A 21,930-nucleotide genomic window follows, 5' to 3' on the forward strand; every position below is an offset into this window, starting at 1 on the left:
AGATTTCTCCACATTATCCTTTCTTCCATAAGAGGTATGCAGGAGAACTTATATGAAGTGTGGATTGTAGAAAAGGGGTATTGGCAAAAGTAAATCTGTGAGTTTTGCTTGAATAGCTGAGTGGGTAGAGCACTTTTCCACAAAACACAAATGTCCCAAGTTTGAGTTCTGGCTTGCCACAGTTTTAATCTGCCAAGAAGTGTCAAACCTGTAAACTCTATGCTGCAGAGTGAAAATTCATTCTGGATACACTTGTTATTTTTTGATTTCATATTCAAAACTCTTACCATAATCTGCAAGGTAACAAGTAAGCTATTTGATTTTTATAACTTTTCTCAATAAAGCAGCCAGTGATAGCTACACTTAGTAGAATGCACACTTACGAAGAACCTAGGTTGCAATAAATTCACAGAAAAGACAAGATTCCATCCTATCCATCCAGTTCTCCTCACAAGTTCAGCATGTATTTGTTCAGGTTTTCCCGGCAATCTGTTGACATCTTGAGATGTTGAGTATCCTGCCAAATGGCGGCATTGTTCATGCACAAATATTTTGATCATGTGACCTGTTATCTTCATTAGGTGTTACCTGAGACTGTTGGTTGAGTGGAACGCGCCCTCATGGTTGGTTCCAGGAGTTCCATTTGCAGTCCCCTCACACTAGATTAGCCCATAAGCATTCCCTGTTTGGTTCACCACCCATGTTTACAAGCAGGTGTTCTATTTTTGGTCCAGTGCTGTTCTAGGTTTTCCCTCTGCAGTCTGCTCTTTCTAGAAGCTTTCTTAGGTTTCTCTCTGTTCACTGCACCTGGTCGACTGCTGGCATTGCGTCTTTGGTCCGGTACACCTGACTGCATGCTGAAGTTCCATTTTTGGTCCGGTGCAGTAAAAAGTGTTCTGCTCCCATTAGAAGACTCTTAACAACATTCCACCTTCAGTCTGGCATGCTTGGTGTTCTGTCCGGGAATTGGTCCCAATGTCCACACACTCAGTTCTTCCTTTTGTGGAGTCTGCAGCTGCCCCTGATGCATTTCCAGCAACTCCAGTGAATACTCTGACTCTGCTGGTTGGTACCCAGTGTCACCATTCATGAGGTTTTCCATCATCTTTTTCTTGTAAAGTGTGTCATAACACTGTTCCATTATCTGGGGTATCTGTGTAAGGACTCCCATTTCATCATAGTTCATGAAATGATAGTGTTCCAGATGGTGCTTGGCAATAGCTGAGCTAGCTGCCTCTCTTAGGTGTTCCTCTGATGTTCTTTGCATCTAATGTTCACTGTGCTAGTGGTTTGCCCATTGGCCACATTGGCAGGATGTATATTATAAATTCCAGGTTTTTGCAGTTCCAGGTCATCTTTCACATTTCCCAGTTGTCCTCTTATTTTTGTAGGTGGACAAAACACACACTTGATGTTATGTTTCCTGGGAATCCTACTGATTTTAATGGAAGTAGATCCCACATAGGCCAGGTACATGACAGTCTTTGCTTCATCTCATACTCTTTTTCTTGATCATGTGATGGAGCAGCTGGTTGAAGGGCCTTCTGAATCTGTTTGGCCGTGTATCACTTTTTGCAGAACACTGATCATGGGTGTTCTATTTCTGCTGTCAAACTACCTTGCAGTGACAAGGTGTGTGCCCTGTGGACCAATATCTTCAGGACTCAATTCTCCTGTGCTGGGTGATGACAGTTGCTGGGTTGTAGACATAAATAGTGTGTGTAGGTTTGTGATAAACACTGTGGCCATACAACCCATCTGCTCTCCTTTTGCAAGTATCTCCAAAAACAGCAGCTGGCCGTCATTTTCCAGTTCTATGGTGAACTTCATATTTGGGGGATATGAATTAAGACTGGTCAGAAACGGAACGTCTTCCTACCATGAGGCCAGATCACAGAGGTATCATCTGAAGAAGCATAAAGGTTTGTACCTGGCCGTCACTAATGCTTCCTTGTCGGATCTCTCCATGAACATACTGGCAACCTCTGGACAAAGGTGGCTGACCGTGCCTACACCTTTGGTGTGTTTATAATGTTGACTTCTGTACAGAAAATAAGTTGAGGTCAGTATATGAGGTGCTATCCAAAATTTTCAGGACTGGTGTTGCCACCTGTTGAAAACCTTACCTTTGGACTAATGGTCACCATCACCCCCAAAGTACACACCGGTCTCAGCACTTCTGCCACTGCTCAAACGTTTTCTGGAAGTTCTATTCATGGAGGGTGTTTATCACCATCAGCAATGCTTCTTGAATCCTCTCTAGTGTCGAACCAAAGGCCTTTCAACTTGAGTTTCAGTTTTGGGAATAGCACGAAGTCACAAGGTGCAAAATCTGGTGATCACGGTGGGTGGGGTACAACCGCCATGTTGTTTGTTGCCAAAAAGATCCTGGTGAGCAAGGACGTGTGACAGGGCATGTTGTCATGATGCAGCAGCCAGTTCCCCTGACAGCAAATTTCGGGCCATTGTCACCGCATGTTTTCACGGAGCTGTCACAAAACATCACAGTGGGATGCGGAATTCAGTTTTTGGTTGGGTGGGACGAATTCTTTGTGCACAATTCCCTTGGTATCAAAGAAGACTATGATCATGCTCTTCACTTTTCTTTTCACTTTCTCACTTTTTTGGGTCTTGGAGAGCCTGGGCTGCCGGGGACGATTGTTGCTTTGTCCCCCAAACACTTGTTGAATAATTGCAAGGGTCTCCATAGCACTTTTCTGAAGATTCGCACAGAATTTGATACACACATGCTGTTCTGTTCACGGATCCATCGTAAAATCGCCACACACCAAACACAGAGTATTACGAAAATCACTGTGGACACGCAACACGTGCTCTCAGCTGAATGCCACTCTGCACATTAACTCATCAGATATGGAGCTCTCGCCTAGCATGCAAAGATCTACTACTCCTACTTTCCAGATGGCAGCACCAGTCCATAAAATTTTGGATTCCACCTCGTATGCTTGGACAAATCCAACGGAGCATCATCAAATTTCTCTGCAATCAGTTCCAGAGAGTCTTTCAGTGGCACCCTATTGTACAGGGATAACATTTCAAAACTGTCCTTTATATCAGATTCTGTGATATGTAGTTGTTTGAGATATCACAAGAAGTCTTCAGAGTTGTGGATGTGGTGATTACACTTCCCCACAAATGGGAACAGCAGTTTCTTCAAGTACTTTGCTGTTGAATATGTTGATACACCAGTGTTGCTGACAGTTGGGTGCAGTGGCATGTCTCTTTGTAATATCCTCCTATTAAGCAGTAATCGAAGACACTTTAAAACATAACTGTGTATTAACAAAACCAGAATTCAATTATAATATCCTTGTATGAATATCTGCACAGCTACATACAACCCCCCCAGGGGATCCACAACTCTTTTGTGGATACGTGCGTAGCGAGCACGGGGCCCCGAGCTAATGTGGCCTTCCTTCCTTTCCGGGCTGCATACCTTCCCTTTCCGCATCCTTCCCCATCCCCTGTCTTCACCCCCCCCCCCTCACCTCTGGCTGATTCCTTCACTTTCTCCCCCTCTGGGAGTATGGTTTGCGCCTACGTCCGGAGACGGACGCTTGTAAATGTACCGCATTCTTCTTCTTCCTTGCTTGTATGTCTTCTTCCTTCCTTTGTCCATCTCCTTTCCTTACCTCTTCTCTTTACCCTTTTCTCCGCTGCGGCGTTTGAGACCCCCTCTTCTTTCCTTTCCCTTTCTCTTTCTTCCTCCCTGTGCGTGTCTGAAGGCCGACCCACGCACTTCCATGCGTAGCCGGTGACGGGGTAACGCGTAATTCCCCGCCCCGGGTAGACAGGTAGGACACGTACGTACCCCCTGGTAAAGGCCAGGCCCAGGGAGGGGTGATTACCCGAGCTGATACCTTCCGAAAGTGCCGATTGGTCCCTCCGTCCGTTTGTCGGGAGGTGTGACCTGAGGTGTGAACAATCACCTAAGGCGGGTGTGCCCTCGGTGAGGGCCCCCACAAGGGAGGAGCGCGCCATCGGAGACGCCGGTAATCATGGGGGATTCTTCCGCAATGGTTTCCTCACCTTCCACTATGTCTGCTCACAAACGTAAGTTCACTGAGTCTCAGCCACAGACGGTTCTTCCATCGTTGCCACAGTTCCTTGTTGTTTCTCGGTCTGACGAAGGTCACGACTTTTCCACGGTCAACCCTTTCATTATTCAGAAAGGTGTCGACGCAATTGCGGGTCCTGTAAAGTCTTGTTCCAGACTACGGAATGGCACCCTGTTGTTGGAAACACACAGTGCCCTCCAGGCTCAAAAATTGCTGCGTACTTCTCTGCTCCACACCTTCCCTGTCCGGGTGGAACCGCACCGTACCTTAAATTCCTCGCGTGGAGTCGTTTATACACGCTCCCTCGATGGATTGTCTGACGAAGAAATTCAGCACTACCTGTCTGACCAGGGCGTCACCGCTGTTCATCGGGTTATGAAAAGGGTTGACTCGAACATCATTCCAACCCGCACTGTCTTCTTGACATTTGACAAAGTTCAACTCCCATCAAAAATCAAAGCAGGCTATGAGATAATTTCCGTTCGCCCTTATGTCCCAAACCCTACGCGTTGCTATCGATGTCAGCGGTTCAATCACACCAGCCAGTCCTGTTCCAATCCGGCCAAATGTGTTACGTGTGGCAGGGATGCCCATGAGGGTGCTTGTCCACCTCCATCCCCTCGCTGCATCAACTGTATGGGTGACCACGCTGCTTCCTCTCGAGATTGCCCTGTTTTTAAGGACGAAAAGCTGATCCAGGAAATAAGAGTGAAGGAAAAGGTGTCGACCTTTGCTGCTCGAAAGTTACTCGCCAGTCGACAGCCCACCGTGCCTCAGAAAGGAAAATACAGCGCTGTCCTTGCTTCTCCTCGGCCAACAAAGGAGGCGGCCACGCAGACTTGCGATCTCACATTTAGTACCACGGTCGTCAGATCGGCCAGCGCAAAGATCGCCCGTTCAACCTCACCTCTTTCGCCTGCCCACTCTATGGCTCACCCTTCGTCGGGTTCTGCTAAATCTCGAGCCCAAAAGTCAGACGCCAAGTCTTCCAAAAAAGAGCATTCTCGTGAAGAGTTTTTACGTACTGCAACTTCACAACCATCGGTTCCTCCTTCATCTAAACATACCTCCAAGAAGGCTACGAAGAAACACAGTTCCTCTCCTTCTCCGCCAAGGCGTGTCCCATCTACAGCACCACCTGGCGGAAATCGCCCTCGGCCATCTTCTGTGTCGCCGAGGCGCACTGTTGGTGGCCGGTCAACTGGCCGATCGTTGGTGGCAGGAGCTGCTCCTGACCAACCTATGGATCAGGATCTTCTGCCTTCGACTGAATGCCATTCCATGCTGTCGGTCGCAAGCTCTGAGCAGTCGTTGAGTTGACAGCACCCTTGGTGACGTTCCTCCATTTCTGTTCACCCTATGTCCATTATCCACTGGAATATCCGCGGCATTCGCGCCAATCGGGAGGAATTGTCGATCCTCTTACGATCCTACTCGCCGGTCATCTTCTGTCTTCAGGAAACAAAGCTGCGTCCCCATGACCGCTTTGTTCTCCCTCATTTTCAGTCCGTCCGATATGACCTCCCCTCTGTTGAAGGCACTCCAGCCCATGGAGGACTCATGATTCTGCTCCATGATACTCTCCATTATCACCCAATCCCCTTAAACACTTCCTTCCAAGCTGTCGCCGTCCGTCTTTCCCTTTCTGGATACACGTTCTCTCTTTGTACGGTATACATTCCATCGTCTACACCAATGGCACGAGCTGATCTCCTTCATCTTCTTGATCAGCTTCCACCCCCCTATTTGCTGGTTGGGGACTTCAATGCCCACCACCCGCTTTGGGGATCTCCACATCCTTGTCCACGTGGCTCACTATTGCTAGACGTCTTCCACCAAGCGGATCTAGTCTGCCTCAACACTGGGGTCCCCACATTTTTGTCTGCCTCCACGGCAAATTTATCCCATTTGGACCTTGCGGTCGGTACTGTTCCGCTAGCTCGGCGCTTCGAATGGTTCGCCCTTGATGATACACACTCGAGTGACCACTTTCCATGTGTTCTTCGACTGCAGCCTCAACTGCCATATATGCGCTCGCGACGCTGGAAGTTTGCCCAAGCCGATTGGACACTTTTTTCGTCTCTAGCGACATTCGATGACCGTCGCTTTCCCAGCGTCGACGATGAGGTCACACATTTTACCGACGTTATTCTCACAGCTGCGGAACGTTCAATACCACGCACCTCCGAATTGCCCCGGCGCCCTCCAGTCCCTTGGTGGAACGAGGCATGCCGTGCCGCAATACGTGAGCGGCGACGTGCTCTTCGCATTTTCCGTCACCATCCAACTTTGGCCAACTGTATCCGATATAAGCAGCTCCGTGCGCGATGCCGTCGCGTCATCCGCGATAGCAAGAAGGCAAGCTGGAAATTCTTTACTAGCTCATTTAACAACTTCACTCCCTCCTCGGAAGTTTGGAGTCGGCTTCGACGGTTCTCAGGCGCGCCTAGTTTCTCCCCGGTCTCTGGGCTCACTGTCGCGCATGATACCTTAGTGGACCCCGTCGCAATTTCTAACTCATTGGGTCAGCACTTTGCTGAGATTTCGAGCTCTTCAAATTACCCGCCGGCGTTTCTCCCGAAGAAACGTGCAGCGGAAGTGCGACATCTTGCTTTCTCCTCTCAAAATCGCGAAAGCTACAATACTGTTTTCTCCATGCGCGAACTCCAACATGCACTCTCTTCTTCTCGCTCCTCCGCCCCAGGACCGGATGGTATCCATGTCCAAATGTTGCTGCATTTATCAACCCATAGCCTGCGTTACCTCCTTCGCCTTTATAATCGAATTTGGACCGACAGTACCTTTCCCAGGCGATGGCGGGAAGCTATTGTCGTTCCCGTTCCGAAACCTGGAAAGGACAAACATCTCCCCACTAGCTATCGCCCCATTTCTCTCACGAGTAGTGTCTGTAAGGTTTTGGAGCGTATGGTGAATTACCGTTTAGCTTGGTGGCTGGAGTCCCGCAGTCTTTTAACACCTGCCCAATGCGGATTCCGAAAGCATCGTTCTGCTGTTGACCATCTTGTTGCTCTCTCCACTTATATCATGAACAATTTTCTCCGGAAACGCCAAACGGTAGCAATATTTTTTGATCTGGAGAGAGCGTACGATACCTGTTGGAGGACAGGCATCCTCCGTACACTGTTCTCTTGGGGCTTTAGAGGCCGGCTGCCCCTTTTTCTTCGCGAATTTATGGCAGAGCGCACATTTAGGGTGCGGGTGAACACTACTCTCTCCCGTACTTTCTCCCAAGAAAACGGGGTACCCCAGGGCTCCGTGCTGAGTGTTGTACTGTTTGCCATCGCCATTAATCCAATTATGGATTGTCTCCTTCCTGATGTCTCGGGCTCCCTCTTTGTGGACGATTTTGCGATCTACTACAGCTCTCAACGGACCAGCCTTCTTGAAAGACGTCTTCAAGGATGTCTCGATCGCCTCCACTCGTGGAGCATCGAAACCGGCTTCCGTTTCTCACCCAGTAAGACCGTTTGTGTTAATTTTTGGCGACGTAAGGAGTTTCTTCCGCCCTCCTTACATCTAGGCCCTGTCAACCTTCCGTTTTCCGACGTCGCTAAATTCTTGGGTCTTATGTTTGACAGAAAACTGTGCTGGTCCTCCCACGTTTCCTATCTTTCGGCTCGCTGTCTGCGTTCCCTTAACACCCTCCGTGTCCTGAATGGTACCTCTTGGGGAGCGGACCGAGTGGTCCTTCTCCGCCTCTATCGCGCCTTAGTGCGCTCGAAATTGGATTATGGAAGCATAGTCTACTCCTCTGCTCGGCCGTCTATTCTTCGGCGACTCGACTCTGTCCACCACCGTGGATTACGTTTAGTGTCTGGAGCTTTTTACACCAGCCCTGTGGAAAGCCTTTATGCTGAGACTGCTGAACCTCCGCTGTCCAATCGGCGGGCAATCCTTCTGAGTCGTTATGCTAGCCATCTGTCTTCCATGCCTGCTAATCCAGCCCATAACCTTTTTTTCGACGCCTCCTTTGATGTCTGGTATTCAGGCCGCTCCTCCTCCCTACTACCCCCGGGAGTCCGCTTCCGTCAACTGCTCCATTCTCTTTCCTAAAACCTTCTTGACAACTTGGGGTACAGCACCGCCTTGGCACCGTCCCCGGATCGACTTGCTCAGAGACCTATGTCAATTTCCCAAGGATGGTACCCCTACTCTTGTTTACCGTCGGGCATTTGCTGCTCTATGTGCACAAATGACGGAAGCCACATTTATTTACACCGATGGCTCGAAAACATCGTTAGGTGTAGGGAGTGCCTATATTGTTGGCGACACCCCACATCACTTTCGGCTTCCCGACCAGTGTTCGGTTTATACTGCGGAGCTTTACGCTGTTCTCCAGGCTGTCCACTACATCCGCCGCCATCAGCGGATACAGTACGTAATCTGCTCCGATTCTCTCAGCTCTCTCCTAAGTCTCCAAGCTCTTTACCCTGTGCACCCTCTGGTCCACCGGATTCAGGACTGTCTGCGCTTGCTCCACCTGGGGGGCGTCTCAGTGGCGTTCCTCTGGCTCCCGGGACACGCTGGTATCTGTGGAAATGAGGCAGCCGATATAGCGGCCAAGGCTGCAGTCTCTCTTCCTCGGCCAGCTCTTCAGTCTCTTCCGTTTACCGATCTACGGAGCGGTTTATGTCGCCAAGTCACTCATTTATGGCATGCGCATTGGTCAACACTTCCCCACAATAAATTGCGGGAAGTGAAAGCCCTTCCTTGCGCTTGGACCTCTTCCTCCCGAACGCGTCGTCGGGAGGAGGTAATTTTAGCTCGACTCCGGATAGGGCACTGTCTTTTTAGTCATCGACATCTTTTAAGCGGTGATCCTCCCCCACTCTGTCCCCACTGCTCTCAGCTGTGGACGGTCAGACACCTTTTAATTGAATGCCCCTATTTTAATCCGTTACGCTCCCGTCTACAGCTATCGCCTGATCTATCGTCGATTTTAGCAGATGACACGCGCTCAGCTGACCGCGTTCTACAGTTTATTAGTGACAGTGAAATGACGTCAGTCATTTGAAGCTTTTTTTTGGGGGACAACCAACCCCTTTCTATAGTGGACTTTTAAGCATTCCTTCTTCCTTTAGTTTCTCAAATTTTCTGACTTTGTTTCCATTGCTGCTGATTTTAAATTTCGTTTTTTTCCTGTTTTCTACGTCACGGGCTGGGCGCTAATGACCATAGAAGTTTTGCGCCCTAAAACCACAAAAAAAAAAAAAAGCTACATACAACAGCAATATCTCTCCTATGATGTTGTCTCTGATATACCTACATAACAAACCCTAGAGTTGTGGCAGGCAGTGCTGCTGGTGTGTGACAGCTGATATGCAGCTGATGCTGACCAGGATGGATAGGGCCATGTCTGCTGGTGTGGAGTGCTGAGACGAAAACTGCTGGTACTGCCAACTTGTAGTGCTGAAATTGAACTGCTGATGTACTGTACGTCTCCTGATTAACTGAAAACTTTAGAGAAGACCTCAGTTCATTTTTGCATTAGTTCTGAAATTGTACTGTAATCATCAGTGGAGTCTTAAATTGTTCAACAATTAACTAGGAAAGTTACAGTTTTGTTAGTGGTGGGTGTGATAAGACATTCTATGAAACATTACTGAATGTCTTCTCTGAAAACTACATAGAATAGATAGTTAGGAATCCCTTTCATGATGGAAATTTGTTGAATCTAATGTAAGAAAGAGATCTGACCTGGGTGTCCACATTGAAACTCGTATCAGTGACCATGAGGCTGTTGTGGGAACAATGATTACCAAAGTACAAAGAATAACTAAAACAATACATAATTGTAACAGTGTATAGGTGCCCCTCAGGGAATTTCTAGCTATTTCTAGAAAACTTGGATGCTTTGTTGTGCTATCTGTCAGACAGGGAGAAGCAAATTATCATTTGTGGGGAGTTCAATGTTGATACCCTGAAAGAGTGTAATAGGAAGAATGACCTTGTAGTATTACTCAGTTCTTTCAATTTGAGCTCCGTCATTGATTTTCCTACTCGGATAACAAAGAACAGCAGGACATTGATAGATAACTTTTTTATAGACCAAGATAAGTTTAAGGACATAAATGCTTATCCTGTTGAGAATGGTCTTTCAGATCATGGTGCACAGCTAGTTACAGTACATGACATAGCTCCATGCAGTATATCAAATCAGAATTTCAAAGCAGTGCATTCAATTAACAATATAAATATTGTAAACCTTAGGGGAAGCCTACAGCAGCTAGACTGGGATGAAGTGTATAAGGAATCCGATGCAAGCTTGAAATATAACTTATTTCACGATACATTTTTAAGGGTATTTGAAAATTGTTTTCCCAAGAAAATAGTTAAACATAATTCCAAGAAAACATATAAAAAACCTTGGCTAACTAAAGGAATAAGAATATCTTGCAACCGTAAAAGAGAACTGTATCTAACAGCAAGAGGGAGTACTGACCCTGAAATTGTTCAATATTATAAAAACTATTGTGCGGTACTAGGAAAAGTTATTAAAAAGTCCAGAAGCATGTGTATCATGTCTGAGATCAGTAACTCTGATAATAAAATTAAAGCAATTTGGAATGTTATTGAAAGGGAAACAGGGCAACCAAGAGCACGGGAAGACTTTAGTGCCATAAAACTGAATGACAAGTGTACTAACAAACAATCAGAAATTGAAGATATTTTCAATAATCATTTTTTAAATGTTGTGGAGAAAATAGGATCTAGATCTTCACTAGAAGAGGCAAGGCTACTAATAGAAGAGGCCATACCTGTGCAATTTGAAACAGCTGTATTTCCACGAAGTTCTTACGGAATTGATGGCATTTCCAGCAAGGTACTTAAAGCTTGTTCCCCACAGATAAGTAGGATTCTCAGCCACGTATGTAATAGCTCTTTGGAGCAGGGTGTTTTCCCCAATAGACTGAAATATGCCATTGTAAAACCATTTCATAAAAAGGGGTATACGTCGAATGTCAACAACTACCGCCCAATCTCTTCTGACAGCTCTATCAAAAATTTTTGAGAAAGTAATGTATTCAAGAGTAGCCTCCCATATTTGTAAAAATAAAGTACTAACAAAATGTCAGTTTGGTTTTCAGAAAGGCTTTTCAACAGAAAATGCTATATACGCTTTCACTGATCAAATATTAAATGCTCTGAATAACCGGACATCACCCATTGGTATTTTTTGTGATCTCTCAAAGGCCTTTGATTGCGACCCATTTTGCAGTGGCATCAGCGTCAACACCCCTGCGGGTTCGGGGGTTAGAATAGGCCCGTGGTATTCCTGCCTGTCGTAAGAGGCGACTAAAAGGAGTTTCAACCGTTTCGGCCTTCTATGTGATGGTCCCCCTTGGGGTTTGACCTCCATTTTTCAAAATTCTACAGAAGTACGAGCCTTTTGGGGAAGGACACCTTACATGGTGTACCACTGGTCCTAAGTGCACTAAGACCTTGGCACTCAGCATTGCACTGGCGTTGTAACCATACCCACTATTCCTCAAATTGGGCCTAAACGCCTGATGGGTTGTCCAAGTTATGCCCATAGTGCATCTCCATCTGCACCAGCGATCATGATGGACTTTCCATGGCACCAGAAATCCAGCACGGTAGCCAGCCCGTTGTGGTGGGGTCGTCATGTACCCTCTAGGTTGTAGCCCCCTGACAACACAGGGATCGTACTGCCGATACCTGAGCTGCACCCTCCCCACGTCGGCCAAGGAGTAGATGCCCGTCTCCTTGGGGCATCAGGACTCCCGGCAATGGTCATCCTGCCAGGTGGCCCTTGCTGCGGCTGGGTGGCGCCCGTGGGGAGAGCCCCTGGTCGGAGTGGGTGGTATCGGGGCGGACGTTTCGCAGATGAAATGTCAACATGTATCAGGTCGCTCTGCGGCCGAGTCTTTCAAAAGAAAAGGTACCGTTTCTAGTTCTGGTTCTCCTGCCCTTTCCCCCTTGGCCACTCCATGGGAGGAGGGACAGGCCCGCCGGCTTGGGGCGAAGTACTTCCCCCGCTATTTGGTCTGTTCTCGAACCGATGGGGGGACGTTCGCCACCTCCAAGCCCATGTTCTTTGTTCAGCACATTGAGGACGTCTTCGGGGAAATCGAGGCTCTCAGCAAGATGCGATCAGGGTCCGTTCTTATCAAGACCACCTCCGCCACACAGTCGGCGGCGCTCCAGGCGTGCGACCGCCTAGGTGACATCCCAGTATCCATTGTCCCACATCTGGCACTAAATAGGACGCAGGGGGTTATATTTCATCGTGACCTCATTCTACAATCTGATGAGGAGCTCAGGGCCAACCTGGAGCGCCGAGGCGTGCATTTCGTCCGGCGAGTCCAGCGCGGCCCCAAAGACCGTCGCATCGACACCGGGGCCTTTATCCTCGCCTTCGAGGGGGACGTTCTCCCGGAGAAGGTAAAGGTGATGTGCTACCGGTGTGACGTGCGACCTTACGTCCCGCCTCCTATGCGCTGTTTTAGGTGTTTGCGCTTTGGTCACATGTCGTCACGGTGTGAGGCTGAGCCCCTTTGTGGCGATTGTGGACGTCCTCTTCGTGAGGAACATACATGCACCCCACCACCTCGGTGCGTTAATTGTCCTGGCGTCCACTCGCCTAGATCCTCAGACTGCCCCGCATATCAGAAGGAGAAGAAGATACAAGAAATCAAAACTTTGGATCGGCTCTCTTATTCTGAGGCCCAGAAGAAGTACGACCGCCTCCATCCCGTGCCATTGACCACTTCGTTTGCCTCAGTTGTGTCCACTCCTTCCGCGGTATCCTCACCCCTATCCTGTCCCCCCTCCGCCTCCTCCGCCCATCAGGGGGCTCTGCCTCCGCCTCCCAAATCCCTCCCTTCCAAATCCTCCTCCCCCGTGGCCCCCACCCCCTGTGCCCCAGGGGCCACCCTTCCTCCTCCTCCTCCTCCTCCCCCCACGCCACCTGAGAAGCGATCCTCTTCTCAGGCGTCCATCGGGGAAACGTTCCGGACCCCAGCTTCCGAGGTCCGGCGTTCCAAAACGGACCCCGCGCGTGAAGACCTTCTTCGGGTCCAGCCCACCATCCCTGTGCCTCCTCGGCCTTCCAAGAAGGCCTCCAAGAAGTAGTCTCTATCCCCCTCTCCACCCCGGCGCGTTTCGTCTGACGCTCCATCCATGAGTCGCTGCTCCCGGCCGTCCTCAGTTTCGCGGGGATGCTCTGCTGCCAGGCGCTCCGCCGGCCTTTCGTCGGCAAATGATGCGGCCCCTCCTACACAACCAGAGACAGCGGCCGCGGCTGGCAACGAGTCGATGGAACCCGATCCACCTCCCGTCGGTTGTAGCGTTGTTCCCTCGCAACCTGGCCCTCCGCAGCCGTCGAGGTGACCAGCTCTTCCCCCGTCTCGTTCCCCCAACCTTTTGACTAGCGATGGCGTTGTTTCATTGGAACATAAGAGGTATTCGATCTAATCGGGAGGAATTACAACTGCTCCTCCGCCCGCACTGTCCGCTCGTCCTTGGTCTCCAGGAAACCAAGTTGCGCCCGACTGACCGTATTGCCTTTACCCACTATACCTCGGAGCGGTATGACCTCACCCCTGTGTACGGTATCCCAGCTCATGGTGGGGTCATGTTGCTCATTTGGGACGATGTTTATTACCATCCCATCCCATTGACCACCCCACTCCAAGCAATAGCTGTCCGCATTACTCTTTCTGCTTTTACTTTTTCAGTTTGTACCATCTACACTCCACCGTCATCTGCTGTTAGTCGGGCTGACATGATGCACCTGATCGTTCAGCTTCCCCCGCCGTTCTTATTGTTTGGCGACTTCAATGCCCATCATCCCCTTTGGGGCTCTCCTGCATCCTGTCCAAGAGGCTCACTCTTGGCGGATGTCTTCAACCATCTCAATCTTGTCTGCCTCAATACCGGCGCCCCGACTTTCCTCTCGGACTCTACTCATACCTACTCACACTTGGACCTCTCGATCTGTTCTACCACTCTTGCCCGTCGGTTCGAGTGGTATGTCCTTTCTGACACCTATTCGAGCGACCACTTCCCCTGTGTCGTTCGTCTCCTGCACCACACCCCATCCCCACGTCCTTCGCGCTGGAACATACTGAAAGCTGACTGGGGACTTTACTCCTCCCTGGCGACCTTTCCGGACCACGATTTTCCCAGTTGTGACAGTCAGGTCGAATACCTCACGGCTATTATCATCAAAGCTGCCGAACGTTCCATACCTCGTACTACTACTTCTTCTTCACATCGCGTTTCCGTCCCCTGGTGGAACGAGGCTTGTAGGGACGCTATCCGTGCTCGATGACGTGCTTTACGCACCTTTCGCCGCCATCCTACGTTGGCGAATTGTATTGAATACAAACAACTCCGAGCACAATGCCGTAGAATCATCAAAGACAGCAAAAAAGCTTGTTGGGCCTCTTTCACCAGCTCCTTTAACAGTTTTACTCCCTCTTCCGTCGTTTGGGGTAGCCTACACCGGCTGTCGGGCATTAAGGCCCACTCCTCGGTACCTGGCCTGACCTCAGGTAATGAGGTCCTTGTTGATCCTGTGGCTGTCTCCAACGCCTTTGGCCGCTTTTTCGCGGAGGTTTCAAGCTCCGCCCATTACCACCCTGCCTTCCTTCCCAGGAAAGAGGCAGAAGAGGCTCGGCGACCTTCCTTCCACTCGCTGAATCTGGAAACTTATAATGCCCCCTTTACTATGCGGGAACTCGAACGTGCGCTTGCACTGTCCCGATCCTCTGCTCCGGGGCCAGATGCCATTCACGTTCAGATGCTAGCACACCTTTCTCCGGCGGGCAAAAGCTTCCTTCTTCGTACCTACAATCGCATCTGGACCGAAGGTCAAGTCCCCAGGCGTTGACGTGACGCCGTTGTTGTTCCTATACCCAAACCCGGGAAGGATAGACACCTTCCTTCTAGTTACCGCCCCATTTCTCTTACAAGCTGTGTCTGTAAGGTGATGGAGCGCATGGTTAATGCTCGGTTAGTCTGGATTCTTGAATGTCGACGACTACTTACTAATGTCCAATGCGGCTTTCGTCGCCGCCGCTCCGCTGTTGACCACCTTGTGACCTTGTCGACATTCATCATGAACAACTTTTTGCGAAGGCGCCAAACGGTAGCCGTGTTCTTCGACTTGGAGAAGGCTTATGATACCTGTTGGAGGGGAGGTATCCTCCTCACTATGCACAGGTGGGGCCTACGCGGTCGCCTGCCCCTTTTTATTGATTCCTTTTTAACGGATCGAAAGTTTAGGGTACGTGTGGGTTCCGTATTGTCCGACGTCTTCCTCCAGGAGAACGGAGTGCCTCAGGGCTCCGTCTTGAGCGTAGCCCTTTTTGCCATCGCGATCAATCCAATTATGGATTGCATTCCACCTAATGTCTCAGGCTCTCTCTTTGTCGATGACTTCGCAATCTACTGCAGTGCCCAGCGAACATGCCTCCTGGAGCGCTGCCTTCAGCGTTGTCTAGACAGCCTCTACTCATGGAGCGTGGCAAATGGCTTCCGGTTCTCTGAAGAGAAGACGGTTTGTGTCAACTTTTGGCGATATAAAGAGTTCCTTCCGCCATCCTTACATCTCGGTCCCGTTGTTCTCCCATTCGTGGACACAACTAAGTTTCTAGGGCTCACGTTGGACAGGAAACTGTGTTGGTCTCCACATGTCTCTTATTTGGCAGCCCGTTGTACACGTTCCCTTAATGTCCTCAGAGTTCTTAGCGGTTCATCTTGGGGAGCGGATCGCACTGTCCTGCTTCGGTTGTATCGGTCCATAGTCCGATCGAATTTGGATTATGGGAGCTTCGTCTACTCGTCCGCTCGGCCATCCCTCTTACGCCGGCTCAACTCCATCCACCATCGGGGGATACGTCTTGCGACCGGAGCCTTCTACACTAGTCCTGTGGAGAGTCTTTATGCTGAAGCTGCAGAGTTACCATTGACCTACCGGCGCGACGTACTGCTGTGTCGGTATGCCTGCCGGCTGTTGTCTATGCCCGACCACCCCTCTTACAAGTCCTTCTTCGCCGATTCTCTCGATCGTCAGTACGGGTTGTATGTGTCTGCCCTGCTGCCCCCCGGAGTCCACTTCCGTCGCCTGCTTCGACAATTGGATTTTGCCCTCCCTACCACCTTCAGAGTGGATGAGAGCCCGACACCACCTTGGCTCCAGGCTCCGGTTCATATTTATCTCGACCTCAGCTCACTCCCGAAGGAGGGTACTCCGACTGCAGTGTATTGCTCACGGTTTGTCGAACTTCATGCTCGACTTGCCGGTCACACCTTTATTTACACCGATGGCTCCAAAACTGACGATGGTGTCGGCTGTGCCTTTGTCGTCGGGGCCGCCATCTTTAAATACCGGCTCCTCGACCAATGTTCCAGCTTTATGGCCGAGCTTTTTGCTCTCCATCAGGCCGTTCAGTATGCCCGCCGCCACCGCCATTCATCGTACGTACTCTGCTCTGACTCACTCAGTGCTCTTCAGAGCCTTGGAGCTCCCTACCCGGTCCATCCCTTGATTCAACGGATACAGCAGTCCCTCCATTCTTTCGCTGATAATGGTGGTTCTGTCAGCTTTCTGTGGGTTCCCGGACATGTAGGAGTGCCTGGGAATGAGGCTGCGGATGCTGCAGCCAAGGCTGCAGTCCTCCTGCCTCGGCCAGCCTCCCATTGTGTCCCGTCATCTGGCGTTCGTGGGGATGTATGTAAGAGGCTTGTATCGTTGTGGTGGGATGCTTGGTCATCCCTCCAAGGAAACAAGCTCCGGGCAGTAAAACCACTCCCAACTGCTTGGACAACATCCTCCCGACCATCTCGGCGCGAGGAGGTCCTTCTGACCAGGTTGCGGATTGGGCATTGCCGGTTTAGCCACCGCTACCTGCTCTCCGGTGACCCAGCCCCGCAGTGCACTTGTGGTCAGGCATTAACAGTGCGCCATGTTTTATTGTCGTGTCCCCGTTTTAGTCAATTTCGTGTTGTCCTGTCCCTGCCATCTACTTTACCGGATGTTTTAGCTGATGACGCTCGAGCAGCTGCTCGTATTCTGCGTTTTATAACTTTAACTGACTTGTCCAAAGACATTTAACCTTTTTACTTATTTTATCTGCCTCTTTGTCAGGTCCTTCTGGTGTCCCTCCATCCCCTTGAGTTTTAGCAGATTCCATGTGCTCTAACACCAGTGACTGGGCGCTAATGACCTCAGCAGTTGAGCGCCCTTAAACCCTACAAAAAAAAAAAAAAAAAAAAATCAGCGTCAGCCTCCTATCCAGCTGCTTTCCTTCATCAAAAACAGCAGGCTGAAGCTCTCACCTTATGTTTCACCACTTGTGAGTCAGAATCTTACAACGAACCTTTTACTGAATGGGAATTTATTTCTGCTCTATCTTCTTCTCATGATACGGCCCCTGGCCCAGATTCCATTCATAACCAACTGCTTCAACATCTCCGTACTCCACAACGGCAACATCTTCTTCGGGTGCTTAACCGTACCTGGCTCCAGGGTGACTTCCCTTCTCAGTGGAGGGATAGCATTGTGGTTCCTGTCCTTAAGCCTGGTAAGAACCCCCTATCTGTTGACAGCTATCGGCCAATTAGTTTGACCAATGTTGTTTGTAAGTTACTTGAACGGCTGGTAGCCCGTTGGCTCACTTGGGTCCTCGAATCTCGGGATCTATTGTCCCCTTACCAGTGTGGCTTTCGAGAGGGACGATCTCCAATCGATCATTTACTTCGCTTGGATCCGCAGTTCGGCAGGCTTTTTCCCAGCGCCGCCATGTGGTTGCAGTGTTTTTTGACCTTCGCAAGGCCTATGACACGGCCTGGCGCCATCACATCTTACTAACCCTTCATCAGTGGGGTCTTCGGGTCCCACTCCCGATTTTTATCCGCCAGTTCCTGATCCATTGGTCATTCAGAGTTCGAGTTGGTACTGCTTTTAGTTCTCCACGGACCCAGGAGACGGGCATCCCACAGGGTTCTGTCTTGAGTGTCCTTCTTTTCCTCATTGCTATCGATGGACTTGTGGCCTCTGTCGGTCCCTTGGTCGCACCTGCCCTGTATGTGGATGATTTCTGCGTTTGGGTTAGTTCCTCCTCGATACCATCTGCAGAACGGCAGCTCCAGGTGGCTATACGGCGTGCCTTTGCATGGACCCTCTCACACGGGTTTCAATTCTCTCCTTTAAAATCGCGGGTGGTCCACTTCTGTCGCTGTACTACGGTCCACCCTGATCCAGAGCTCTATCTCGCTGCACAACGATTGCCTGTGGTTCCACAGTTTCGTTTCCGGGGTCTTCTTTTCGACAACAAGCTCACTTGGCTGCCCCATATCAGACTCCTGAAGGTCAGATGTTTCCGTAAACTCAATGTCCTTCGCTTCCTTGCCCACTCCTCTTGGGGTGCGGACCGTTCCCTCCTCCTCCGTCTTTATCGTGCTCTAGTTGTGTCTCGTTTGGACTATGGTTGTCAAGTTTATGGTTCAGCTGCTCCTTCTACACTGCACGTGCTGGATCCAGTCCACCATCGTGGTATCCGTTTGGGCACCGGTGCCTTCCCTACTAGCCCTGTTGATAGTCTCCTGGTTGAAGCTGGGATCCCCCCCCTTTCTGTTCGGCGGTCCCAGCTTCTGGTGTCTTATGCCCTCACTATCCATTCTTCTCCCACTCATCCTTCCTATTCTATCCTGTTCCCAGACCATGGACGTCGCCCACCCGACTCCCGCCCTCGGGCGGGTTTACCGGTTGGGCTGCGCCTTGTGTCTCTTTACCATGATTTTCAGCTTCCTTCTTTGTCCTGTCTTCCTCGCTCCCTCCCCTCCTCCCCTCCACCCCTCCTTGGTTAGTTCCTCGGCCTCGAATTCGGATGGATATCCGCCGCGGTCTGAAAGATTCCCTCCCCCCGGTGGTGTTCCGTACCTTTTTCCGCCAAATTTTATGGGAGCTTCGGGATGCTGTTGTTTTTTACACTGATGGCTCTAAATCTGCTGATCATGTTGGGTATGCCTTCACGTCCTTTGTTGGAACGGAAAATCATCTGCTGCCACCTACATGTGGGGTGTTTACTGCGGAATTGATGGCAATTTCCCGGGCCCTTACCTTTATTAAACAATCCCAACACAACCGCGTTTTGTTATGTACGGACTCGATGAGTGGCCTTCTTGCTATTGACCGGTGTTTTTCGCGCCATCCCTTGGTCTCTGCCATCCATGACCATCTCGCTGATCTTCACCGTGCCGCTTGTTCCATTGACTTCCTATGGGTCCCGGGCCATGTGGGTATCCCGGGTAATGAGCTCGCTGATCGTTTGGCTGGGGGAGCAGTTTCTTACCCCCCATTTTCTGTAACCCCTCCTGCAGCGGATTTACGGCTTCACATCAAATCCCACTTCGCACAGTCATGGGCCAATTCTTGGGAGGCTACTCCACTGTCTAATAAACTTCGTGCAATTAAGGTGACACCAGGCCCATGGCGTTCTTCCTTTCGCCTCTCCCGCAAGGACTCGACCACACTGTGTCGTCTCCGCATTGGCCATACCAGGCTGACCCATGGTTTTCTTTTGCGTGATGAGCCACCCCCGCTATGTGGTTGTGGAGCCTTCCAGTCAGTGGCCCACATTTTGGTTGAATGCCCCCTTCTTTTGGCTCTGCGTGCTAAGTACAGACTCCCCCACACTTTACCTTTGATGTTGGCTGATGATTCCCGGATGGTCTCTCTGGTTCTCGGTTTCCTCCGGGAGAGTGGTTTTTATTATCAGTTTTAAAGTTTTTAATCTCTCTCTGGTGTTGGGGCAGGGCGGTGAGTGTTTGGGTGTCTCCCACTGTAGGCAGTGTTCAGAGATTGCCGATTCACCTCCCTGACCGGAATCCTCTTTTTTTCCCCTTTTACTCTGTTTTTACCCCTTCTTTTTAAGGCTTGGTTAGTCTTTCTATTCCCATATGTACTTTCTGCATTATAGCAGTTGTACCTTTTAAGTCACAGGTGGTCTTGCCTATGCTGCTTCAGCATGGTGTTGGGTTCGTTCTCTTGCCGACTTCCCTCATTTGTTTTTACTAATGACAACGTGACTGCCGTTTTACGTTTTTCCCTTTTTCCGTTTTATTGTTCTGACTTTTCTGAGATGTCCCGTTAGCAGAATGGAGTCTATTTGAAACAAGGGACTGATGACCTAGCTGTTTGGTCCCTTTACCCTCAAACAACCAACCAACCAACCCAAAACAACAATGGGATTGTCACCAGTCCACAACTGTTCAATATTGGTTTAAGAACAATCTGCACAGTTTAAGCAAATGATTTGGCCATGCAGATCGCCAGACGTGAATCCCATCGAACATGTATGGGACATGATTGAGAGGTCAGTTCATGCAAAAAATCATGCACTGGCAACACTTTTACAATTATGGATCACTATAAAGGCAACATGGCTCATTATTTCTGCAGGGGACTTTCAATGACTTGTTGAGTTCATACTACGTCCAGTTGCTGCACTACGCCGGGCAAAAGGAAGTACGACATGTTATCAGGAGGTTTCCTATGACTTTAGTCACCTCAGTGTATGTTTGTACATTTCAGCTGTCTTTTGTGATCCAGCAAGAGCCGAGTCATTAACTCTAAATCTGAATGTCCTTATGTCTGTCATTACCTGTTGTTTCACATTTATCCCCTTATAATACTCCAGTGTTTCTGTTTGCACAGGCCAGCTAAAGGAACATGACCTGCTGTGGTGGTAGTGATGATGAAGTCAACACTAGGACTACAGTACCAACAAGAAAAGAAGGCTGTACAGATGTGCTATGGCTCGCTGTGTACGTTGCCTTTTGGTTTATTCTGGTAAGTGAAGTTTATTGTATAATGTAACATGCTGTTTCTAGCAGGATCATCTGATTTTTTGTGTTTTTTGTTCCACTTTGCCTGTGTCATGGTAAAAGAAATTCAGTTGACATAAAAAAATACTCCAAAGCTCCCACCGAAATGCGGTTTGAGCAGTATTTTTATGCTGCCTATGTTGTTGTTTAACAGACATAAGATAATTTACAAAGGGGGCTATACTTCTTAAGAAATATAGCAGAAGAATTGGGCTATGGACTGACAATATGAGTGTGTGCTGAAAAGCAATGCCCCTGAATTTTCTATTCTGTTCTCAATACCCGTTGAGGTATTACATGTCATGTGTATTACCCCATTGACTTTCCCACTTTGCTGACAGAGGTTGCAATCCTCTTCCACTACAGGGCTCTGAATTGTAGTGTGCAACATGGCAGCATGTAACATAACTGTGTCAGTGCACGAGAAAACCCTCAGAGAACTCAAAGCATGAATTTGAACACTTTGTACACATGGAGCACCCTCTCCTTCAGCACGACAATGTCAGACCATGCATGAGCACTGTGACATCAGCAGCAATTAGACGTCGTGGGCTGATTGTCATCAATTGTTTGTCATCAATCTTTCTCCATACAGTCCCTACTTTTTGTCCAATTTTCATCTGTTTCCAAAACTTAAAGAACACTTTCGAGGACTTCACATTGATAGTGATGAAGCGGTGCAAGCAGAGGTGAGGTTGTGGCTCTTTCAAAAAAATCAAACATTTTACAGTGGGAGTTGCAACAAACTGGCCTCTCATTGGGGACTATGTTGAGAAATAAATATGTGAAAATGAATTATAAAGATGTGGAATGTTAATAAAGTTTGTTTTATTTAAAAAACTTTGAGTTTTCATATAAAAATTCAGAGGCTTTACTTTTCAGCATGCCTCCGTATCTTTACATAAATCAAAAGTAATGGCATTTTGGGGGGGAAACACAATAAGATCCAAAACTGAGATAAATGGTAAAATGT

The 21,930-nt window shown here is 49.1% G+C and overlaps 1 protein-coding gene across 1 annotated transcript in view; it reads left to right on the top strand.

The window, feature by feature from the left end:
* LOC126480094 (choline transporter-like 1) overlaps positions 1-21,930 on the top strand; it is a 186,459-nt gene that overhangs the window by 5,219 nt on the left and 159,310 nt on the right. The window contains exon 2 of the mRNA XM_050103838.1: positions 20,788-20,922. Within this exon, the coding sequence (XP_049959795.1) occupies positions 20,803-20,922 (120 nt within the window). The 5' untranslated portion in view covers positions 20,788-20,802. The remainder of the gene's footprint in view (positions 1-20,787; positions 20,923-21,930) is intronic.

The sequence above is a fragment of the Schistocerca serialis genome, chromosome 1, assembly GCF_023864345.2.
Source record: "Schistocerca serialis cubense isolate TAMUIC-IGC-003099 chromosome 1, iqSchSeri2.2, whole genome shotgun sequence".
Taxonomy (NCBI): domain Eukaryota; kingdom Metazoa; phylum Arthropoda; class Insecta; order Orthoptera; family Acrididae; genus Schistocerca; species Schistocerca serialis.